This window comes from Dasypus novemcinctus, chromosome 28 (genome assembly GCF_030445035.2).
Source record: "Dasypus novemcinctus isolate mDasNov1 chromosome 28, mDasNov1.1.hap2, whole genome shotgun sequence".
Taxonomy (NCBI): domain Eukaryota; kingdom Metazoa; phylum Chordata; class Mammalia; order Cingulata; family Dasypodidae; genus Dasypus; species Dasypus novemcinctus.
This window is the reverse complement of record NC_080700.1, coordinates 41985784-42006283: the sequence shown is the minus strand read 5'-3', so window position 1 is coordinate 42006283 and position 20500 is coordinate 41985784. Positions and strand designations below refer to the sequence as shown.

Genomic DNA, 20500 nt, shown 5'->3' with positions numbered 1-20500 from the left:
TGGAGATTGATCCCAGGACCTCAAATGTGGGAGGCCGGCACTCAACCACGGAGCCACATCAGCTTCCCCGAGTTGGTTTTTTTGTGGTTTTTTTTTAGGAGGCACCAGAAACCGAACCAGGGACCTCTCATGTGAGAAGCAGGTGCTCAACCACGGAGCCACATCTGTTCCCTAGAAGAGAAACTTTCCTGGAAATGGTGAATTGCTTCTTCCCACGCCAAGAAAAATTACTGGATGATGAGGATTTGGTCAAAGTTGAGAGAGAGAAAGAGAGGGTTAATGAGAGAGAGGGAGAGAGAGGGAGACAAAGCTCTGAGATGGAGAGCTGCAACGTTAGTTACTTAGAAAGTTCTAAAAACCTGTACAAAGGCATTTCAAGGTGGGGCACTGCAACTAGGGACCAGGGAAGCGTGTTTTAGCTTCTAAAAATGACGAGATTCTGCCACAGGACTGTGACAATTTTTAGCCCGCCCAGCTGCCCCCTTCGACCTGATCCCATCCTCACCAAGACACTTGGTCTCCAGGCGGCTGACAGCAGGAGAGAGTTTCCCACACAGTTAGCGTCGCATCTGGGGCCCAAAGGCCCGAGTTCGAATGCCGCCGGACACACCCTCCCGTGTGGCCCCTCAGGCTCTCGGCACGCCCGGGACCCGTGAGGGGACGTGAAGGCATGACGTCTGTGGGATGCGAGACGGAAAGGCAGGCTGCCGCTCACCCCTATTTTGATCCCTGGAAAGGCAAATCCCTAATCAAGATCAATGAAATGCTTTGATGCTGGAATCTACACCGTCTCGAATTTTCTCAACCCCAGATCTGGTCATCCCTGGCCGAACTGAACAAGTGGAGGCCTGGAAACCGTCCAGTTTCAGAGCGGACCTGCCGAGACCCAAGCTGGACCTCCCCTGGGCCCCAGCTGCTACTACTGTCGGGGTCTTCTCTGCTGCGATGTAAGTTATCGGGGAGGATTAAAATGACAAGCAGGCAGGTGTCTCAGGAGCCTCGTACGGGGCCTGCCGCCCTCCTCGCCTCCCGCTAGTCGCCCTTCGGGAGTCAGGACACGGGCAGAGGCTGCTCAATCCTGGGCAAACCCACAGTAAATGACAGTCACGGCCGGTCCCCAGGGGCCACCGCGGGCCTCCAAGTGAGGGTAGTCAACGGATAACTGGAGCTAATAAGCCAGCAACAAAAAGTCTCCAAATCGAAGGCTTCACTGTCCCTTCTTTGGTCAGATTGCACAAAGTCAACGGGCCCAGGTTTCACTGACACCTCGTGCTTCCCACCGCCTGGAGGTCGTGGACGGCTCCCTGACGGAGAATTGCCCCAGCGAGGAGAGCACGCAGGGCCCTCAGGCCTCCCCCTACGAACAGACAGGTGGCGGTCCTAAGAGGTGCGCCGGCTCTGCCACTCAAGTGGCTTTTTATGAGCACCTGCGCTGGTGGAGCATGAAGACAGGACAAGGGCGGAAGGGGGAGAATTTAAACCCCAAGCCCGAAACACTGCCGCCCCCTGCGCGCCTTCGACAGCCCCACACGGCCCCTGTACCCTCCAACCCTGACAAGAGCCTGGCAGCCGCTCCCCTCTGCTCCTCCTCCACAGCGAGCAGGAAAACGCCCCCCGTCCAGCGTCACGCAACGAGACGGCGTGTGAGCGGGGATCCGAGCCTGTGACGGAGACCCCAAGACTCTTCTCCTCCTTCGAGCTGCTCCTCTTCATCCTCTCCCCCTCCTCTGTGTCTCTGCAGCTTGACTGAGGTGTCACCGTAAGAGCCACCCGCTGGAAGCGCACTCACTGATTTGTAGGGACTTCACTGGGTTGTGCGACCGTCCCCACAGTCTAATTCCAGACCATTTCCATCACCCCAAGTTCCCTCGAGCCTGTTTGCAGCCAATCCCCACGGCGCCCCCGGAACCAGGCAGTCCCCCCGGCTTTCGCTCTGCATGGCGGCCCTTTCTGAGCATCTCGCGTAGATGGGACGGCACGAGGCGTGCTGCCTTGCAGCTGGCTTCTTCCTCAGCCCCGTGCTTTTCCGCTCCTCCACGCTGTAGCTGGACCGGGACTCGGCTCCCTGGCAGCCTAGGTGTCCACTGGCCCCGTTGCGGTTTCCCAGGCTCGGCTACTGGACAGAACGCTGCTACACACGGTCCGTACGCATCTTTGGGAGCACGTAGGTTTTCCCTTCTCTTGGGTACGTACCTTGAAGTGTAACTGCTGAGTCCAACGGTAACTGTGTTTAACTTTTTGAAGAATTTTGAGAAATGTTATCTTCCTGGTCCCACCAGGAACATATGGAGGTTCCTATTTCCCAGCATCCTTGTCGACACTTGTTACTGTCGTCTTTTTGATTACAGCCGTTCTTTTAGGTGTGAAGTGGTATCTCAGTGGGGTTTGATTTGCATTTTCCTCAAGACTAAGGATACTGAGCAATCTTCTCTGCAGGTATTTTCTTCAGTGAAATGTCTATTCAAGCAGTCCTTTTTTTTAAACTTTATTTTGTACATTTAATAACTGAAAACATAAACAATTAAAAACTAAGAAGAAAACACAGTTAAATAAAAACATAAATTTCTCAATAAAATGTACTGGATACCTACAATTTTTTTTTGAATCATACAGTATGTTACACAATATGCTTGGTTCATAGTAATGCAATTATACAGCATTTGTCCTTTTGTGTCCGGCTTGCTTCACTCAACATAATGTCCTCCAGGTTCAACCATGTTATGCTTCACGACTTGATTTCTTCTTATCAATGCATAATATTGCATCGTGTGAACAGTCCACAGTTTGTGTATCCATTCATCTGTTGATGGGTGTGTCCATTTTTAAGTGGGTTGTTCCTTTTTATTGTTGAGTTGTAAAGGGTCTTTATATAATATGTTACACAATATATTTGGTATCTATATTTTAGATACAAGTCCTTGACCAGATACATAATTTTCAAGTATTTTTTCCCTAGGTGTGGCTTGTCTTCTTTTTTCTTTTTAAGATTTTATTTATTTATTTATTTATTTCTCTCCCCTACCCCCCCAGTTGTCTGCTCTCTGTGTCCATTCGCTGTGTGTTCTTCTGTGACCAATTCTCTATCCTTATCAGTGGCACTGGGAATCTGTGTCTCTTTTTGTTGCATCATCTTGCTGTGTCAGCTCTCCGTGTGTGCGGCGCCATTCCTGTGCAGGCTGCACTTTCTTTCGTGCTGGGCGGCTCTCCTTACGGGGCGCACTCCTTGTGTGTGGGGCTCCCCTACACGGGGGACACCCCTGTGTGGCAGGGCACTCTTTGCGCGCATCAGCACTGCGCATGGGCCAGCTCCACACGGGTCAAGGAGGCCCGGGGTTTGAACCACGGACCTCTCACGTGGTAGGTGGATGCCCTAACCACTGGGCCAAGTCCACTTCCCTAGTCTTCTTATTTTCTCAATGGTTTCTCCCGAAGTGTAAAACGTTTTAACTTTGGTGTTCAACTTGTCAATATTTTCTCTTACAGATGGTGATTTTGGTATCGTATCTAAGAGTGCTTTGCTTAACCCAAGGCCGTGAAGATTTTCTCCTGTGTTTTGGTCAGAAGTCTATCAGGTTCAGCTTTTATATTCAGTTCTGTCCTTCATTTTGAATTAATTTTGCCGTATGGTATGAGGTGAGGACTCCAATTCATCCCTTTCCCGTGGACATCTAACTGGCCCAGCATCACTTGTTGAAAAGACCATCCTTTCCACATTGAATCACGGTGGCACCTTTGTCAAAAATCAACTGACCATAACGTGTTTCCTTCTGTTCCGTTCACCTGTGCAGCTCTTGCACCAGAATCACTGCCTCAATGACTGTAGCTTGATAATAAGTTTTGAAATCAAATAATATCAGTCTTCCAACTTTGTTCTTTTCCAAAGTAGTTTTGGCTACTCCAGGTCTATATATTTCTACATAAATTTTAGGATCAGCTTGTTAATTTCTACCAAATAGCCTGCTGGGATTTTGATAGGGCTTACATTGAATCTGTAGATCAATTTGGGGAAAATTGCCATTTTAACAACATTGAGTCTTCTGGTTCACAAACATGGATGGTCTCTTATTTTTCAGATATTTAATTTCTCAGCAATGTTTTGCAATTTTCAGCAAACAAGCCTTGCCCTTCTTTTGATTCCTAAGTATTGCATTCTTTCTGATGCTATTGTGAATAGAATTGTTTTGTTAGTATCATTTTGATTGTTGACTGTTGGTGTACAGAAATACAATGATTTCTGTGTACTGACCTCGTGTCCTGTGACCTGGTTGAATCTGTTAGTTCTAGCAGTTTCTTTGTGGATTCCTTAGGCTTTTCTATATACAGGATCATGCTAACTGTGATTAAAGACAGTTTTACTTCTTCCTTTTTGATCTGAATGGCTTTTAATTTTTTTTGGCTCATTACACGAGCTGGAACCCCCAGTACAATGTCGAATCACGAACATCCTTACCCTGGACCTGATTTTAAGAGGAAAGCAGTTCACCATTAATTATGATGTGAGCTGACATTTCTCACAGGTTTCCTTTACCATAAATGTTGATCTATTTCATATATCTAGTGAAATGATCAAGTGGAAATTTTTGTTATTAACCTGGTGTGTTGCATTAATTGGCTTTCAAATGCTAATCCAGCCTTGGTTAGCGTGTATAATCCTTTTTATGTTTCATGTGTTGTAGGATTTAGCGTGCTAACATTCTGCTAAGGATTTCCGCGTCAGTGCTCACAAGGGGCCTTGGCGTGTGGTTTTTGTTTCCTGTGAAGTCTTAGTCTGGCTTTAGTTTCAAGGTAATGGTGGCCTCGTGAACTGAGTGAGCACATATCCCCTCCTCTGCTATTTTCTGGAAGAGTTTGTGGAAGGATAGGTGTGAATTTTTCTTTAATTATTTGATAGAATTTACCAGGGAGGCTAGTGGGACTGGACTCTGCTTTGTGGGTGGATTTTAAAATGATGGTACAATTTCTTTACTTATTATGGGTTTCTTCAGATTCTCTATTTCTCCTGTTTTCTTAATCCATTCTGTTAGCCTGTATCTTCTGACTGGGGAGTTGAATCCATTCACATTCAATGATATTATGTAAATGCATTGTCTACTTCCACCATTTTATTCTGTGGTTTTCATACGTCATATCTTATTCTCTTTCTTCTTGACTCATGTGTTGGTAGTCTGTGTCTCTCTAAGAATCTGTGTCTTCATCTAAGTTGTCTAATTTGCTGGCATAAAATGGTTCTCAGTCGCTCCATATTATCCACTCGTAGTTCTGCAGGGCGTGTTGTAACCCCCTCTTCCCTCCCTGGTGGGGGTCATTTTTCTCCTCTCTCTCATGTCTTGTGTGCGTGTGTTTGCCAGTGAGCTAAGGTTTATCCATTTTGTTGATCTTTTCAAAGAACTAGGTTTTGGTCCCATTGACTTTCTCCACTGCTTTTCTGCATTATGTTCCACTGATTTCTACGCTAACCTTTATTTCCTTACCGCGGCCAGCTTTGAGTTTCGTTTGATCCTCCCTTTCTAGTTTTTTAAGATGCGAGCACACCTTCCTGATGTTTCCATGCTCCGCTCCAAATCGCACCAAGTCCTCAGACGGGAAAGCTGCGGCAGCCTGTGGGAGCTGGCGGACCGCCCCCACCTGCCAACTCAGGGCTGGGGGGAAGCCCCCGCAAGCCACGTCGCCCACTCCTCCTACTCAGAGGCTAGCTGTTTTCTCATGGCTAACCGCACCTCAATTTGGTCAAATTCCAGAGCCATGAAATGGTCGTTCCTGGCAGTTTTTGCAGTTTTCTCGATGCTCTTGGGGAAGGGGATTGCCCTTCTGAAGTCCGGCCTCTAAAGCCCCTCTTTCCCCTCAGAGAGAACAAAGGTTAGTTTTCCTCCTCTACCCAATCTCGTGCTCCCACAGGACTTACGCCTCTGATCTAGGGGGAGCTTGGGGTGTCGGCGGGGTAAACAAATACTTACTTTGAAAAATACCGCTCTGAGGTTTTCAATGTTAACCAAAAAAACTTCATTTCAGGTTGACTTCCTCTCTCAACTTCCTCAATATTAGTAAGAATGAAAGGAAACTTTGCATCCCTTAGAATCTGAATTTTTTTTTTAAAGATTTATTTTTTATTTCTCTCCCCCCGCCCATTGCCTGCTCTCTGTGTCCATTCGCTGCGTGTTCTTCTGTGTCCACTTATATTCTTGTCAGCGGCATCCAGAATCTGTGTCTCTTTTTTGTTGCATTGTCTTGCTGTGTCAGCTCTGTGTGTGTGTGGCTCCATTCCTGGGCAGGCTGCACTTTCTTTCGCACTGGGCGGCTCTCCTTACGGGGCACACTCCTTGGGCATGGAGCTCCCCTATGCGGGGGACACCCCTGCGTGGCAGGGCACTCCTTGTGTGCATCAGCACTGCGCATGGACCAGCTCCACACGGGTCAGGAGGCCCTGGGTTTGAACCCTGGATCCCCCATGTGGTAGGCGGATGCTCTATCCATTGGGCCGAATCCGCTTCCCTAGAGTCTGAATTTATGAGTGGATTCCAGTTGCGCTCTGTATCAGCCCCTATGTAGGAAAGGCAGACTCTAGTTCCTGATCCCACCTGGGAGGCGAAGGTATAAACAGGCTCCCGGCAGGCGACGTCCCATGCCCGGGATGGGGGCTGGGCACTCCAGCTGCGTGAGAAGTGGATTTTCACGCTTCGTGCTGACATCCCGTGAGCACAGAGCACCTAGTCTCCAAGGCCCAGCTGGACACCTGGGAGGCTGGCGCACTTGAGCCCCTGCCCCTCGACACGCACAGACAGGGCTGGAGCCCCCAGGCTCTGCCCCTCGGTCCCGTTTCACCCCTCTGGGTCTCAGTTCCTTATTTGAAAAACAGGCATGACAATAAAACGTCTTCCTCACAGTTGCTCAGATGTGAGAAGAGGCAGTGATCCTCCACAAGTGTGCTTTTAAAATTTTTAAAGTGCTTTAAATGTAAATTATTAGGTCCTGGCACGCCCTGTGGCTAAGAGTCTGTCTCCTCCCGATGCTGCTTCTTCCTTTCACCCAATTTTCCTACCTCAGGACACAAGAAGGCTGCAGCCAGCAGACCATTCACCACCAACCTTTTACTATTCCCCTCCCCAGCGACAAGGATGACGTTGTGGCAGACGCTGAGAGAAGGACACAGCCGTACCTCGTGCTTGGGGAGTGGTAAGACCAAGTGGACACCGTATATCAAGGTCCCCTCCTGGATCTGCATGCTGAGGAGGCCCCTCTAGCTCTCGGGGGGCTGGGAAGGCGAGTACCTGGGGGAGGAGGAGGGCTGGAGAGAAATGCCTCTGCCCACGGATGCTGCTCGCCCGGACTTTATGCTCAGGCAGAGTCACCGCAGGCCTTCTGCGTCTCTCGTCAAACTTACCAATGAGCCACAACAAATCTGCACGTTCACAAATGTAGACTTTTAAGACCACTTAAGAGCAAGGAAAAAACGTAGCCCTCTTCTTAATTAAAAAGCAAAGGACATTAGAGGGAAGAAGAGATGTGATGTGGGGGCATTCTTGGGACCTACAGTTGTCCTGAATGACATTGCAGGGTCAGATGCTGGACTTTACATATCCTGCCATAACCCACTGAATGGACTGGGGGAGAGCGTGAACTACAGGGTAAACTATTATCCACGTGGTGCAGCAGTGCCCCAAAATGTGTTCACCAAGTGCGACGAGTGTGCCGCAATGATGGGGGAGGCTGTTGATGTGGGAGGAGTGGGGGGGGGGTGGTTAAGGGAACCTCTTACCTTTTTTAATGTAACATGTTTTTGTGATGTATGCATCTTCAAAAAATACAATTTACAAAAATGATGGGGTGGGGGGTGGGGAGTGGAGTATATGGGATCATCTTATGCTTTTTATTTTTCTTATGTTTTTTAATGCAACATTCTTTGTGATCGATTAACTGTAATTTAAAAAGTGTAAAAAAAAGTTTATTACAAAGGGAAACGGATGTGGCTCAACCAATTGGGCTCCCATCTACCATATAGGAGGTCCGGGGTTCGATGCCCAGGGCCTCCTGGTGAGGGCCAGCTGGCCTGCACGGGGAGCTGGCCCACATGGAGTGCCGGCCCACGCAGGAGTGTCGGCTGATGCAGAGAGCTGGCACAGCAAGATGACGCGATGAGAGACACAGGGGAGAGAAAATAGGAAGACGCAGCAGAACAGAGAGCAGTGGTGGCACAAGAGAGTATCATTTCTCTCCCACTCTGGAAGGTCCCAGGATTGGTTCCCAGAGTCGCTTAACGAGAATATAAGCAGACACAGAAGAACACACAGTGAATGGACACAGAGAGCAGACAACAGGGGGGAGCGATGGGTAGGGAAAAATAAATAAAATTAATCTTTAAAAAAAAAAAAAGAGTTTATTACATGAGGAATGAGGATTTATTTCAGTATCTTCAACATGGATTGCTGTAAGAGTGCTACTACAGGATTTCAATGTCCAAGGAGAACTAAGGCTGTCCCTCTCACATATATATATATATTTGTTGGGCCATAATAAAGGAAATTCGGGATGCCGGGGTGGATAACTAAGAGGGCAGCTGCATGGCCCTTTTCTCGTTTATACTGGGGAGTCACCATCACGCTGGGCCTGGCTCAGAGCAGGAATGGACCCCAGGGTTTAGAGGAACGTCCAGAAGCCGAGCCCCCCGCGCCCTGCCCGTCCCCCGCCACGCGGGGCCGTCCCCGGGGCGCAGGCCGAGCGGCCCCGGCCGGCTCGCTCTTCCCTCGGCGCCTCCTGCCCCCCCACACCCCGGGACCGCGCACCCCTGGGGGCACCCCAGGCAGGGCCGAGCCCCCCAGTTACCTATTTCCCGCTCCAGGTCGGCGGCCTCGTCGGGCGTGGCCCGCGGCAGGACGCCGGGGTCACTGAAGCTTGTGCGCAGCAGGGTCCCCATCACGAAGAGGAAGAGGGCTCCCGCCACGGCAGGCACGGCGGGCGTGACTCTCACCGCCAGGTAGGGGCAGCTGGCAGCAGGCGGGCAGGCAGCAGCGGGGAGAGAGAAGGAAGCACACGTTAGACCGGGCAGGGCCACCAGCTCCGCGACGCCCCAGGAGCCACGTGGCGCACCGCCCGCCCCCGCCGGGCAGCCGAGCCCTGCCACCCCCAGTGCCACGGCGGAAGACGCCGGAGAGGAGCGGGGATAGCCCGGCTTGATCCCGCGTGGGCCGCAGGGCGGGCATAAGCACATGCCTCTGGATGTAGCTTCTGATGGGAGAACTTCTCCATCCCGCCAGGCCCCTCCTGCCTCAGCCAAACCACTCAGGGGCTCTCAGCAGGTACAAAACGCGCAGGAGAGCGGATTCGCCCCAAAAGCCAGGAGCTCAGTATTTTGGAGGTAATCCACCCAAAGGTTAATGGGGGGCATACATGAACGCACAGTGCGGGGTCCGAGGAGGACTAGAGGGGCTGCGGCAGCGGGGGCACAACCTCACGCTTTCCGGAAGGCACTGAGCGGCCCTTGGGGAGCGTGTCGCGGCCCTTTGTTCCACGAGAATCTTCTCCCGGACGAGCCGGGGCGCAGCAGGAACCGCGCAATCAGAAGCTGTGCAGGTGGGCTATGGCTCAGGTGTCCAGAAAGACCCCGCTTGCCCGCAGAGTTGGCAGGAGGTGGCGGGGAGTGGCCGGGAGCCAAGCAGAGGGCCAGATGCGCCACGGCCACGGCCGCCACGTCCTGCACCGACACGGCACCCGACACGACGCAGACGCACAGCCGCCGCTCGGGGTCCCAGGCAGGACTGCCCAGGTGACACAGGGTGCAGCGGCAGGGCGTGCTCAGTGCGATGCCGGATCTGAGCGCCCTGACGTGTGTCCCAGTTTGATGCCACGGAGGCCGTGGCTGGCGGTTTCAACGCTGACCGGCTGCCGTCGACCTTTGTCACCGCTTGCCACAGGAAAGGGCCAGCCAGGCTGCTCATCGGGGGCCACGCGTCCTGCTGCTAAGGACCGACACAGAGGGGGCGCTGGGGAAGGAAGGAGGGCGGCGCGGCGGGGGCGTGGAGGAGGACGGGTCCTGAGGGTCTGAGTATGGGGGGCGGCGCCCCGTGGGTGCCCCCTGGGGAGGCGGCACGTCCTCGGGTGGGGTGGCAAAGGGGGTGCCCAGGGGGCTAAACCAGGGTCGGGCTCGAGGCCCCAGGCCGAGCCCCGCCTTGGCCGAGGTCGGCCTCGGGAACGTCGTGCAGCGCCGGCCTCCGGGGAGCCTACTGCCAACTGCACGACACCCCGAGCCTCTGCGCAGCCTCAAGACGGCGCAGGAGCGACCCTGAGCCCAGCTGGGGGGGCTTCCTGCCAGCAGGCAGAGAGTGCTTTCGAGGCATCACTGTAAAACACAGCTCTAGCATCCCGCTCACCTGCTTCTCACCTCCTGTGCCTCCCCTGCTCCAGAACAAAACAAAACAACAACGAAAACCAACAGAACCGGCTTGCCAGTTGTGACTCGGCACAGCATTGGTGGGAAGCCGTAAAAATACATTATCGCCTTCCTCTATCAACGTGACCCACCCACACACGGAGAGCCTTGCCATTATTTTTATTTTTTGACGTGTAGAGCCCTTTTGACCCTTCTCGGGGACTGCCAGAGGACAGTGAAGGTGGCCAGGAGAGCGAGAAGACCTAGCGCTTGCTTGGGGAAGAGGAATCCAGGTGGGCTGAATCTAAAGGAAGCCCCTGTGCCAGCGTCCCCTACATCGTGGGCACGGCGTTTCAGGTCGGAATGCGGGAAAGGAAATCGTTGCTTTTCTTCTGGTGTTTTCAGGCAAACATTAAAACAGTTAAGGGCATTTCGTGGGCTTCCAGCTCTAAAAACTTTGATTTTAATCATTTGAGGAAAAGCTTCAGTTAAAAAATAAACATGTATGAGACTGGGGCACCATAACCTGGCAAATGGCACTAAATTTATACTCCGGGATCTTTAAAGGGAGTATTTCCCTGCAGCGGAGCCCTACCGGCCCTGACAAAAGGAGGAAGGTTTTAAAATACCTCACCCCCTCCCACCCTCTTACCCAGTCCCTGGGGCCTAGCACAGCACTTGCATTTCAACTTGAGACATGCAGACAGTAAAGTCTTGTAGGAAAGGACCATGTTCTGCTAAGAGATTCACTATAAAACGACAACCCAAGTCACATTTAAAACTGCCTAGAAGAGTAGATGTGGCTCAAGCAGCTGGGTGCCCGCCTCCCATCTGGGAGGACCCTGGTTCAGTTTCCGGTACCTCCTAAAGAGGATGAACAGATTCAACGAGCAGGGAATGGATGTGACTCGAGCAGTTGGGCACCTCCTGCCCACATGGGAGGTCCCAGGTTTGGTTCCCGGTGCCTCCTAAAAGAAGATGAGCAGACAACGAGCAGACACAATGAACGACACAATGAGCAGACTGATGAGGAGCCACCTCGGGGCGTGGGGTGGACAGGGAATGCCTAGAGCTTGGAATCCAAACATTTGTGGGGCACTGCATCTTAGCTCTCACAGAGTGCACTGTGGTGGACCTACAGAATAGGTCTATTGATTGAAAGGAGCACATCTGGACTGGGACGTGGGGTTGCCATGAGGAGCTGGGGATAAAGCTCAGTTATGGCAGGTCTGTTGTTTAGACCACTGATTCTGATGTGGGATTAATCTCCAGGAACTCCCACTCCAGAATATCATTTAGAATGATTCTTGTTACTCTTACCTTCAGATAAGCCTCAGCCTAGCACTGCTCTCTGTCTAGGTAACGTGCTAGTGCCCCAACCAGAAATGAGCAGTGTCCATGCTGGTACATAAAATTAGCCCCTGGTACTAATCGCTTCCAATTCAGATAGGTGAGCCCCAAAACGGCTGCTTCTTAGTCCAACTGAGTCTGCTCTGTTGAGGCAGGCTTACAAAGCAGGTAGGTGAACAGTCAAATTTGCAGAAGAGAATTTTCTAAAAAAATTTAAATTCACAATTCAATGTAAGAATGTGACTGAAATACTGACTCAAATAACGGCAAAGCATGAAAGGGCCAGTGTTTTCCCTCATCCTCATTATTGATGAATTGGAATAAAGGAAAACTGCAAGGGCCCAGGAGGGCACAGTGCCCAGGAGTGTTATGCTGACTTATTTAGTTCACTTAGCTACTGCATGGATCGATACTTAGGACCTAGTGGATCTTGGGTTCTCACACGTTGGTTTTCCCCTTTTCGGGTCCAGGATGTACATTGGCTGACCTGAAGTCCGCCTGTGTAAAGGGGAGCCTGCACCCTGGGAGCGGGCTGTGGCTAATGGGTACACCAGACCCTAAACTGTTTGTCACCCAAGTGCCCTGGGTGTGTGCCCAGGATCTGCAAGGGTCCCCCACTTCTCCGTGCCAATGGCTTCGGGGGACCCCTGTCACCTCCCAACCCCCACTGCCTCCCACCAAGTATGTCTCCTGCCCTTAGCACCCAAGGAGCAGAGACCAATGTCTCAAGGTTTTCTGTCCCGTCCCCTGCCGTGGCAGAGGCAGGCCGCCGTGGTTAGAGGTGGTGTTTGAATGGCCATCCCCGGCACAAGATGGCGGAGTGGGTGCCAAAGACACAGCACCCAACAGAGCCCTGTTTCTGTCTGAGAAACCGTGGCCTACGTACAAGCCAGGACGCGGTGGGAAACAGGCTCCGAGCCTCTCAGTCTTCAAAAAGCTCAGTGGGAAAGTGACAGGAGAGCAAGAGAAGAACCCGACGGCACGCACGTTCGTAGCGTAAAAAACGAGCTAATTTCACGCCAGACGAAGAACACACTAACCTGGGGGCCCTTATGAAGCCCCCTCCCTGTCTTATTATCTCCATCAGTGTGAGCGGGTGGGCTTTGCGTAGGATAATTAGACACTTAGGCACAAACTGGCACTGGAGGCAAAGAAAGGTCACTGCAGGTAAAAATTAGAAAACGTAGCATTACCCAAGGCCATGTAATCAGTGCGTTTTGTCATTTAAAAATAAAAAAACATGTAATTATTTTACCATCCAACAGATACTGACATCCCAGAATCAATCACGTCATTAATGGTGCATCCAGATTTAGAAATGAGTGTGCAAGGTAGAAGGCTGATTGCTTTGCCAGAAACCCTGGGAGTAAATTAATTTCTTAAATGTTTCCAATAGGAAACCTGGATTTCCTTCTTGGGTAGCCAGCTCTCTTTGTTTTTCTACAGGACATTCTTTGGGAAAAGATTAGCTTTACTTAAAAAAAATAATATTAATAAGATACGGCACAGGCATTCAAACCAGGGGCTGTTGGAACAAAGAGTAGGTAATCCTTTTCCACACCAAAACCATTCAGTGTTTAATGTTTTTGTTGGCAAATGGATACACACGCTGGAAATTTCCTCTTAGCTCATGACTCCTAACTACAAAATGGCCTACATTTTAAAAAATAATTTCAATCTTTATGTTTTTAAATTAAAGTTAATAGATCACAAGGTATGTTACATTAAAAAACATAAAAAAACAAAAAACATAAGAGGTTCCCATATACCCCACTCCCCATCCCTGACCCCATCATTTTTGTGAATGTTTTTTTTTAAGATACATACATCACAAAAAAAATGTTACATTAAAAAATATACGAGGTTCCTGTATACCCCCCACGCCCCCACACTCCTCCCACACCAACAGCCTCTTTCATCATCGTGGCACATTCATCGCACTCGGTGAACACATGTTGGAGCACTGCTGCACCACGTGGATGATAGTTTACCCTGCAGTTCGCACTCTCCCCCAGTACATTCAGTGGGTTATGGCAGGATATAGAATGTCCAGCATCTGACCCTGCAATATCATTTAGGACAACCCAAAGTCCCAAAAATGCCCCCACCTCACATCTCTTCTACCCTCTCCCTGCCATCATCAACTACCGTGGTCACTTTCTCTATCTCGATGCTAAGATTTCTTCTATTACTCGTCACAATAGTTTCATAGTAGAATATCAGAAAGTCCACTCTAGTCCATAAAATGGCCTGCATTTGATATTTTTGGGCTGTCCTACATGAAAGCGTACAGGAGGATAACTATTCTTTATCTATAAAAATGGGGCACGTGCTTGAAGTTTATTCAGGAAGAAGCAGCCTTGCCCAATGGCATCTAAGGGGGTTTTTCCATTTTAGAGGTCACGAACTAGCCTATTATTTTAAATTTCCGATTCTTGATCACCATACAGGTTCAATAGTCCCTAGTCAAGGCGGATGATGATGACATCATCTGAGCCAATGACTCACACATCTGAAATAATAAGAGAGCAGCATAAGGGCTGGAGGTTGTCGGGCTAGAATAAAAATCTCCTTTGTCTTATTCATGGGAGTCGTCGGGAAACAAATGCATTTTCCACTTATAGGCAGGGATGTAAGTGCCGTTCATTTGATGATTCATTCCTTAATCACATATGTAGAGATAAATGTACCACTACAAGGCGAAGATTGGTGGCAAACAGAGAAAAAACTGGATTCAGAGGTAACATCCACCCACGACTGCAGAACGGGCAGAAGAGGGGATTTCGGGAAACTCCCGAGAGGGTTCTTCTCCCTACAAGACACCCCCTGGGGACCCTGGCGACACCCCTCTTCTTACTAATTGCTTTAGCCACCCCGCAGGCGCACGACGAGGCAGCTACCCATCCCTGTACCAAGGTGGGCATTTTATTATAGACCACACGGGGGGGGGGGGCTATGACACGAGAAAACTGGAAGAAAATACTCAGGACAGAGAGGCGACGCAGCACAGGAGAGCCACGCTAAGCCCAAAGGTTCAGGGGGAAAGGCTTGTCCTTGCCGGATCCTTCCGGCTTCCCCGGGGAGAGCCGCAGCTCTTACCATGGGAAGGAGGCAGGGGGAGGTCACCCTCCCAAGGAGAGGACGGTCTCTGAGGAATCTGGTCATCCGCAGGGAAAGAAAAAGGGAATTGGCTGTACATCCGCAACTCTCGACCCCATAGGGTTAGCCAGGGCGCCCTGCACAGCCCACCTCCCTCTCCCTGTCTCCTTGGCTTTTTTTTTTTTTTTAAGATTTATTTTATTTATTTCTCTTTCCCCCGCCCCCCAGTTGTCTGCTCTCTGTGTCCATTTGCTGTGTGTTCTTCTGTGTCCATTTGCATTCTTGTCATGCGGCACCGGGAAACTGTGTTGCTTTTTGTTGTTGTTGCATCATCTTGCCGCGTCCGCTCTCCATGTGTGCAGTGCCACTCCTGAGCAGGCTTGCACGTTTTTCGTGTGGGGCGGCTCTCCTTGCAGGGCACGCTACTTGCATGTGGGGATCCCCTATGCAGGGGGACACCCCTGCGTGGCAGGCACTCCTTGCGCACATCAGCACTGCGCGTGGGCCAGCTCATCACAGGGGTTGGGAGGCCCTGGGTTTGAACCCTGGACCTCCCACGTGGTAGACGGATGCTCTATCTGTTGAGCCAACAGACTGGCTTTTTGAACCCCAGGATTTGACCGTCCCTGCCTTTAACACACAGAAGTCCAGCCTAAGATGGAAATCCACCAGGATGGCGGGGAAAGAGCTTTTCCCGGTCATGCTCCTATCAGAGATGGGGCAAGACTCAGGTCGAGATGGGAGGGGTGGAGGGCCTCTCCCCCCAGAGGGGTGGGCCGCACGCATGCCCACGGGGGCAGGGCAGGGTCATTCTGGGGTGCTCCCTGACCACCGAGACAGATGCACGTCCAGACACAGAGCCCGGGAACCAAGTTTAAAGACCCAGGCTTTGCATCAGCCCCATTTACCCGTCTACCATCGGGACGGTGCAGGGGCTCGTTGGTGAAGACGGTGGTTCATGAAAATTCGGTGTCACTGCCAAGTGACGCTGCTTCATCCGAGGTTCCAGGAAGCCAGAGGCTTCCGGGCCGTGGGCAAATCACCCGGAGGAGAGCCGACAGCCTTCTGCCCTAAAACAGGCTCTTGAACCACCTGACGTGCTCACGTCTCCGTGACGACCACACATCCAGGTTTGGCATCAGAGCCCTGACCTCCAGGGACCATTCGGGTCCTTTTCAGGTCACGTGTGGCTATTCAGCTCAGGGGTCACGGTAACTCCATCGTCCTCCTTCCCATGTGTCCTGGGAAGGTAAAGAATTAGGCGACAAGAGAGGACCCCCGAGAGGTGCTCTCCTTGCGGCGTTCTGGGGACGTGTGCCGAGAGACGCCTTCACACACAAGAGGCCAGGGCAGAAATTTGGAATTTGCTCCTGCCCTAAACAGAACTCAAGGTTTGGCTGCTTCTAGTCCTGTTTTACATTTGAAAGAGCAGCCACTCCCCATATTTCTCTTTTAGCAACTGTAGACAGGAAGGTTTTAGCAGGACTTTAGCTTTATTCATAATTCTGTATTTCATCAACTCACGGCACCGACTTTGTAAGATGTGCCATTAAGGAAAAAAATGTGCATACGATGCAGTATTTCCCAATCACTCAGAATTTCCATTTCATATATATCGGAAGAGCTAATTTTGACTTATTTAAATACCCACTTTAAGTCATCTACCACTATCACGCATATCTAAAAGAAAACGTGAGCACAGTAAGTTGGCAAGCGCATGCCTAGAACTCCTCTGCGCTCAGAGCCTGACTTCCCTGGCTGACTTTCTGGCTGGGAATCACCAACGTCTGAGTTTCCCGCATGATACTGTCCTCCGTGCCATCCAGAGCGGCAGCTTCCAACTGGCCCCACGTCCGCTCCTGCCCCTCCACCTAGTCCATTCATGCTCGCCAAGGATGATGCTGTGGAACCCAAATCAGGTCACGTCACTCCCCTGCTCCAGGCCCCCGTCAGCTGTTGGACGTACCCACTGCTTCCACCCACCTCCAGCCCACGCCTTCCACCCCACCTGCGTGGTGCCCTGGTTTCCCGGCGCGCAGGTGTGCCTTACTGCAGGGCATCATTCCTTCCTCGAGAGCCACAGAGCTCCTGTGTTCAAATGTCACCTTCTCGGAAAAGCCTCCCCTAAACATGCAAAGAAAAACTTCCCACCCTTCACCCCCACATCTCCCATGTCCCCTTCCAGGCCTGAGGCTTCTTCGTAACACTCCCCTGCTTGACATACTATATATTCTTAAGTGTTTATTGTCCAACTCTCTCCACTAGCAAGGGCTCATTGCGAAGGACTTTTGTCTACATGGTTCACAGACGGAGCCTCCAGGGCCTAGAATTAGGTCTGGCACATAGTAGGCCTTCAATATTGGCTGAATGAACTGACTAGATATTAAAAAAGCAACAGGATACAAAGTCAGGTTGAGATGATCCAATTTTTGTTTCAAACATGCATTTCTGTTCACGACAGGATCTGTGGTGTAAGACATGTATTTTTTGGTAGTTTCCAAATTTTCTTAATTAAACATGGCTTATTTATGTAGTGAATGGTATATTATTAAAAATAAATGCATAATATTGGTTCAACTGAGAAGAAAGAAGGGAATTGCCAAAATATTGAAATCTGCCTGTCCTTTTAAAAAATCAACTATCAAGAAAGAAGATGCTTACAACTCACCAACAAAAAGACAAACAACCCAATTAAAAATACACAAAGGACTTGAATAGATATTCCTCCAGGGAAGGTACACAAACGGGCAATAAGCACATGAAAAGGTGCACAACACCTTTAGCCATTAGGGTGATGCACACCCAAACTACAATGAGATCCCTCACACCACCCGAATGGCCATCGTTAAAAAAAAAAGGAAAATAAGTATTGGCAAGGATGTGGACAAACAGGAACCCTTGTACCTTGCTGGTGTAAAATGTTGCAGCTGCTGTGAAAACAGTTTGGTGGCTCCTCAGAAAGTTAAATGCAGACCTACCATATGAGCCACAATCCCATTCCTAGGTATAGGCTCAAAAGAGTTGAAAGGTAGGGTCTCAAATATTTGGCACCCAATGTTCACAGCAGCATTATTCACATTTACTGAAAGGTGGAAGCAACCCAAGTGTCCATGAACAGACGAATGGATATACGTAATGCGGTACAGCCATCAAATGGAATATTACTCGGCTTAGAAAGGAATGAAGCTCTGATACGTGTGACAACATGGATGAACCCTGAGGATACCGTGTCAAGTAAAATAAGCCAGACACAAAAGGACAAATACCGTATGATCACATCATATGGAATAATCAGACTATGCAAATTCAGAGTCAGAAATTAGAATACAGGTCACCAGAGACAGGGATGCAGTGGGAACAGGAGTTACTGCTTAACTGGTGCAGCGTTCCTATTTGGGATGACGGAGAAGTTTTGGTAATGGATGGTGGGGAGGGTAGCGCAACCTTGTAAATGTATAATTAACACCACTTAGTTGTACGGTGTTTTCCCACTTAAAATGGGAAACTTTATATTGTGCACACGTTAGGAGAATAAAAATTTAAAAAACCACAAACTGTACAATGGAGAGCGAACCCCAATGTAAACCATGGGCTATAGTTGATAATATAACTATAATAACATGATTTCATATTATTGTACAAGGATGCCGCACCAATGCAAAGTGTTGATAATAGAGAAAACGGGGGGGGGTGGTGTTTGAATGGGGGGCAGCATTAATTAAAAAGAAGATGTTTTTTTTTTTAAGATTTATTTTTTATTTATTTCTCCCCCCCCACAGTGTCTGCTCTCTGTGTCCATTCACTGTGTGTTCTTCTGCGTCTGCTTGCATTCTTGTCATCGGCACCTGGAATCTGTGTCTCTTTTTGTTGCATCATCTTGCTGCATCAGCTCTCCCTGTGTGCGGTGCCAGTCTTGGGTAGGCTGAACTTTTTTCGCACTGGGTGGCTTTCCTACAGGTGTACTCCTTTATGTGAGGCTCCCCTACACGGGGGACACCCCTGAGTGGCACGGCACTCCTTGCGCACATCAGCACTGCGCATGGGCCAGCTCCACACGGGTCAGGAGGCCCGGGGTTTGAACCGTGGACCTCCCATGTGGTAGGCGGATGCCCTATTCATTGAGCCACGTCTGCTTCCCTAGAAAGAAGATGCCTGACAGCTGAATGACAACCTCGGAGGGCGGCAGCTCTCGAGCTACGTAGGTGCCTAAACTACTCTCATGATTTGGCTTTGTTTCGGGGCTCGGAATTCACCTGTGTGGGAAAGCAGCACCACGTCCTCCCCCATCCCCGCCCTGCTCTGGATTTATTCTCCCGCAGGACACGACCGCACAAAGCTCCTCTCCCGCCGCTGTGGATTCTGGGCTTTCAGATGTCAAAGGCAGGCCCAGCCGAACCCTGGAGCTCCAGGTCATGGGTAGAGGGAAGCGGGCTGCACAGCACCCAGCGGCAAAGCCTCTGGCCTCCGCGGTCTCGGATGCGCGGCCAGCCGAGCCACACCAAGTAAACCCCCCAAACGCTGGCGCAGCCTTGACGCCAGATGGATCATGTATCAGGGGCGAAGGATTCAGTGAAGACATCCTGCAGCTGAGTCCAGACGACTACCCAGTCCAGGCGGCTGTTTTCAACGTTTCAGAAGGCAGTGCCCCTGCACGTCCTGCAGGACGACCACACTCCCGGCTCCTCGGACCTCAGTGCCCACTGGCTCGGTGCCCCTGAGCTCAGAACCCTGCTCCCTGTGCCCTCCCGCCTGGATGCTGGCACCTCCCAGGGCCTCAGCAACTGGCGGCCCCACCCCAGGGCCCCCGTCTGCCCTCCTGAGCCAGTCAAAGCAGTAAGCAGAGTCGCACACGTAACCCAGGCCGTTGTCCTCCTCTCTCCCCACTGCAGAACTGGGCTGGGGCCTCCACGGCCACGACACAGCAGGAAGTCCTTTCCCACCCACTTCCGGAAGTCACCACTAGGGAGCCAGGAAGGAGCACTCAGCACCGCTGGTCCAAAGGCGGGTTTGGAAAGTTCTTGCAGAGACAGAAAGCAAGGACTGTGGAAGCAAGCTCATTACGGAGCACCACTCCTTCCTTCCATGCCTTGGTGCGCTGTGCTGGACAAAGGCTAGACGCAGGAGGATAGAGACAAGAGCCTCACCAGTAGGTCACAGGCGAGTGGGAGAGACAGACCCAAATCAATGAACCACGCAGCAAGGCCACTGACAGATCTAAAACGAGGTGAAGGGGACGCGGAGGGGGCACAGTTCCACAGGCTGGGTGCAGTGAGAGCAGCTCTTTGGCCAGAGTGCCCGCACTACTCCTTGAGACTGGCAGGGGCAGCTCTGGCCGGGTGCCCACAGCCGGGCAGGGACAGCTCTGGCTGGGTGCCCACAGCTGGGCAGGGTGGCTCTGGTTGGGTGCCCGCATTGCCCCTTGAGGCCGGGCAGGGGAAGCTCTGCCTGAGATGGCCACAGCCGGGCAGGGTGGCTCTGGCCAGGCGCCCACAGCTGGGCAGGGATGGCTCTGGTTGGGTGCCCGCACTACCCCTTGAGGCTAGGCAGGGGCAGCTCTGGCCAGGTGCCCACAGCTGGGCAGGGACAGCTCTGGTTGGGTGCCCACAGCTGGGCAGGGACGGCTCTGGTTGGGTGCCCACAGCTGGGCAGGGACGGCTCTGGCTGGGTGCCCACAGCTGGGCAGGGATGGCT

At 51.1% G+C, this 20500-nt stretch overlaps 1 protein-coding gene across 1 annotated transcript in view; it reads right to left on the bottom strand.

The window, feature by feature from the left end:
- The window catches only part of ZDHHC14 (zinc finger DHHC-type palmitoyltransferase 14), a 284932-nt gene that overhangs the window by 111252 nt on the left and 153180 nt on the right, over positions 1-20500 (bottom strand). The window contains exon 4 of the mRNA XM_058289671.1: positions 8818-8978. Coding sequence (XP_058145654.1) covers positions 8818-8978 — 161 coding nt within the window. The remainder of the gene's footprint in view (positions 1-8817; positions 8979-20500) is intronic.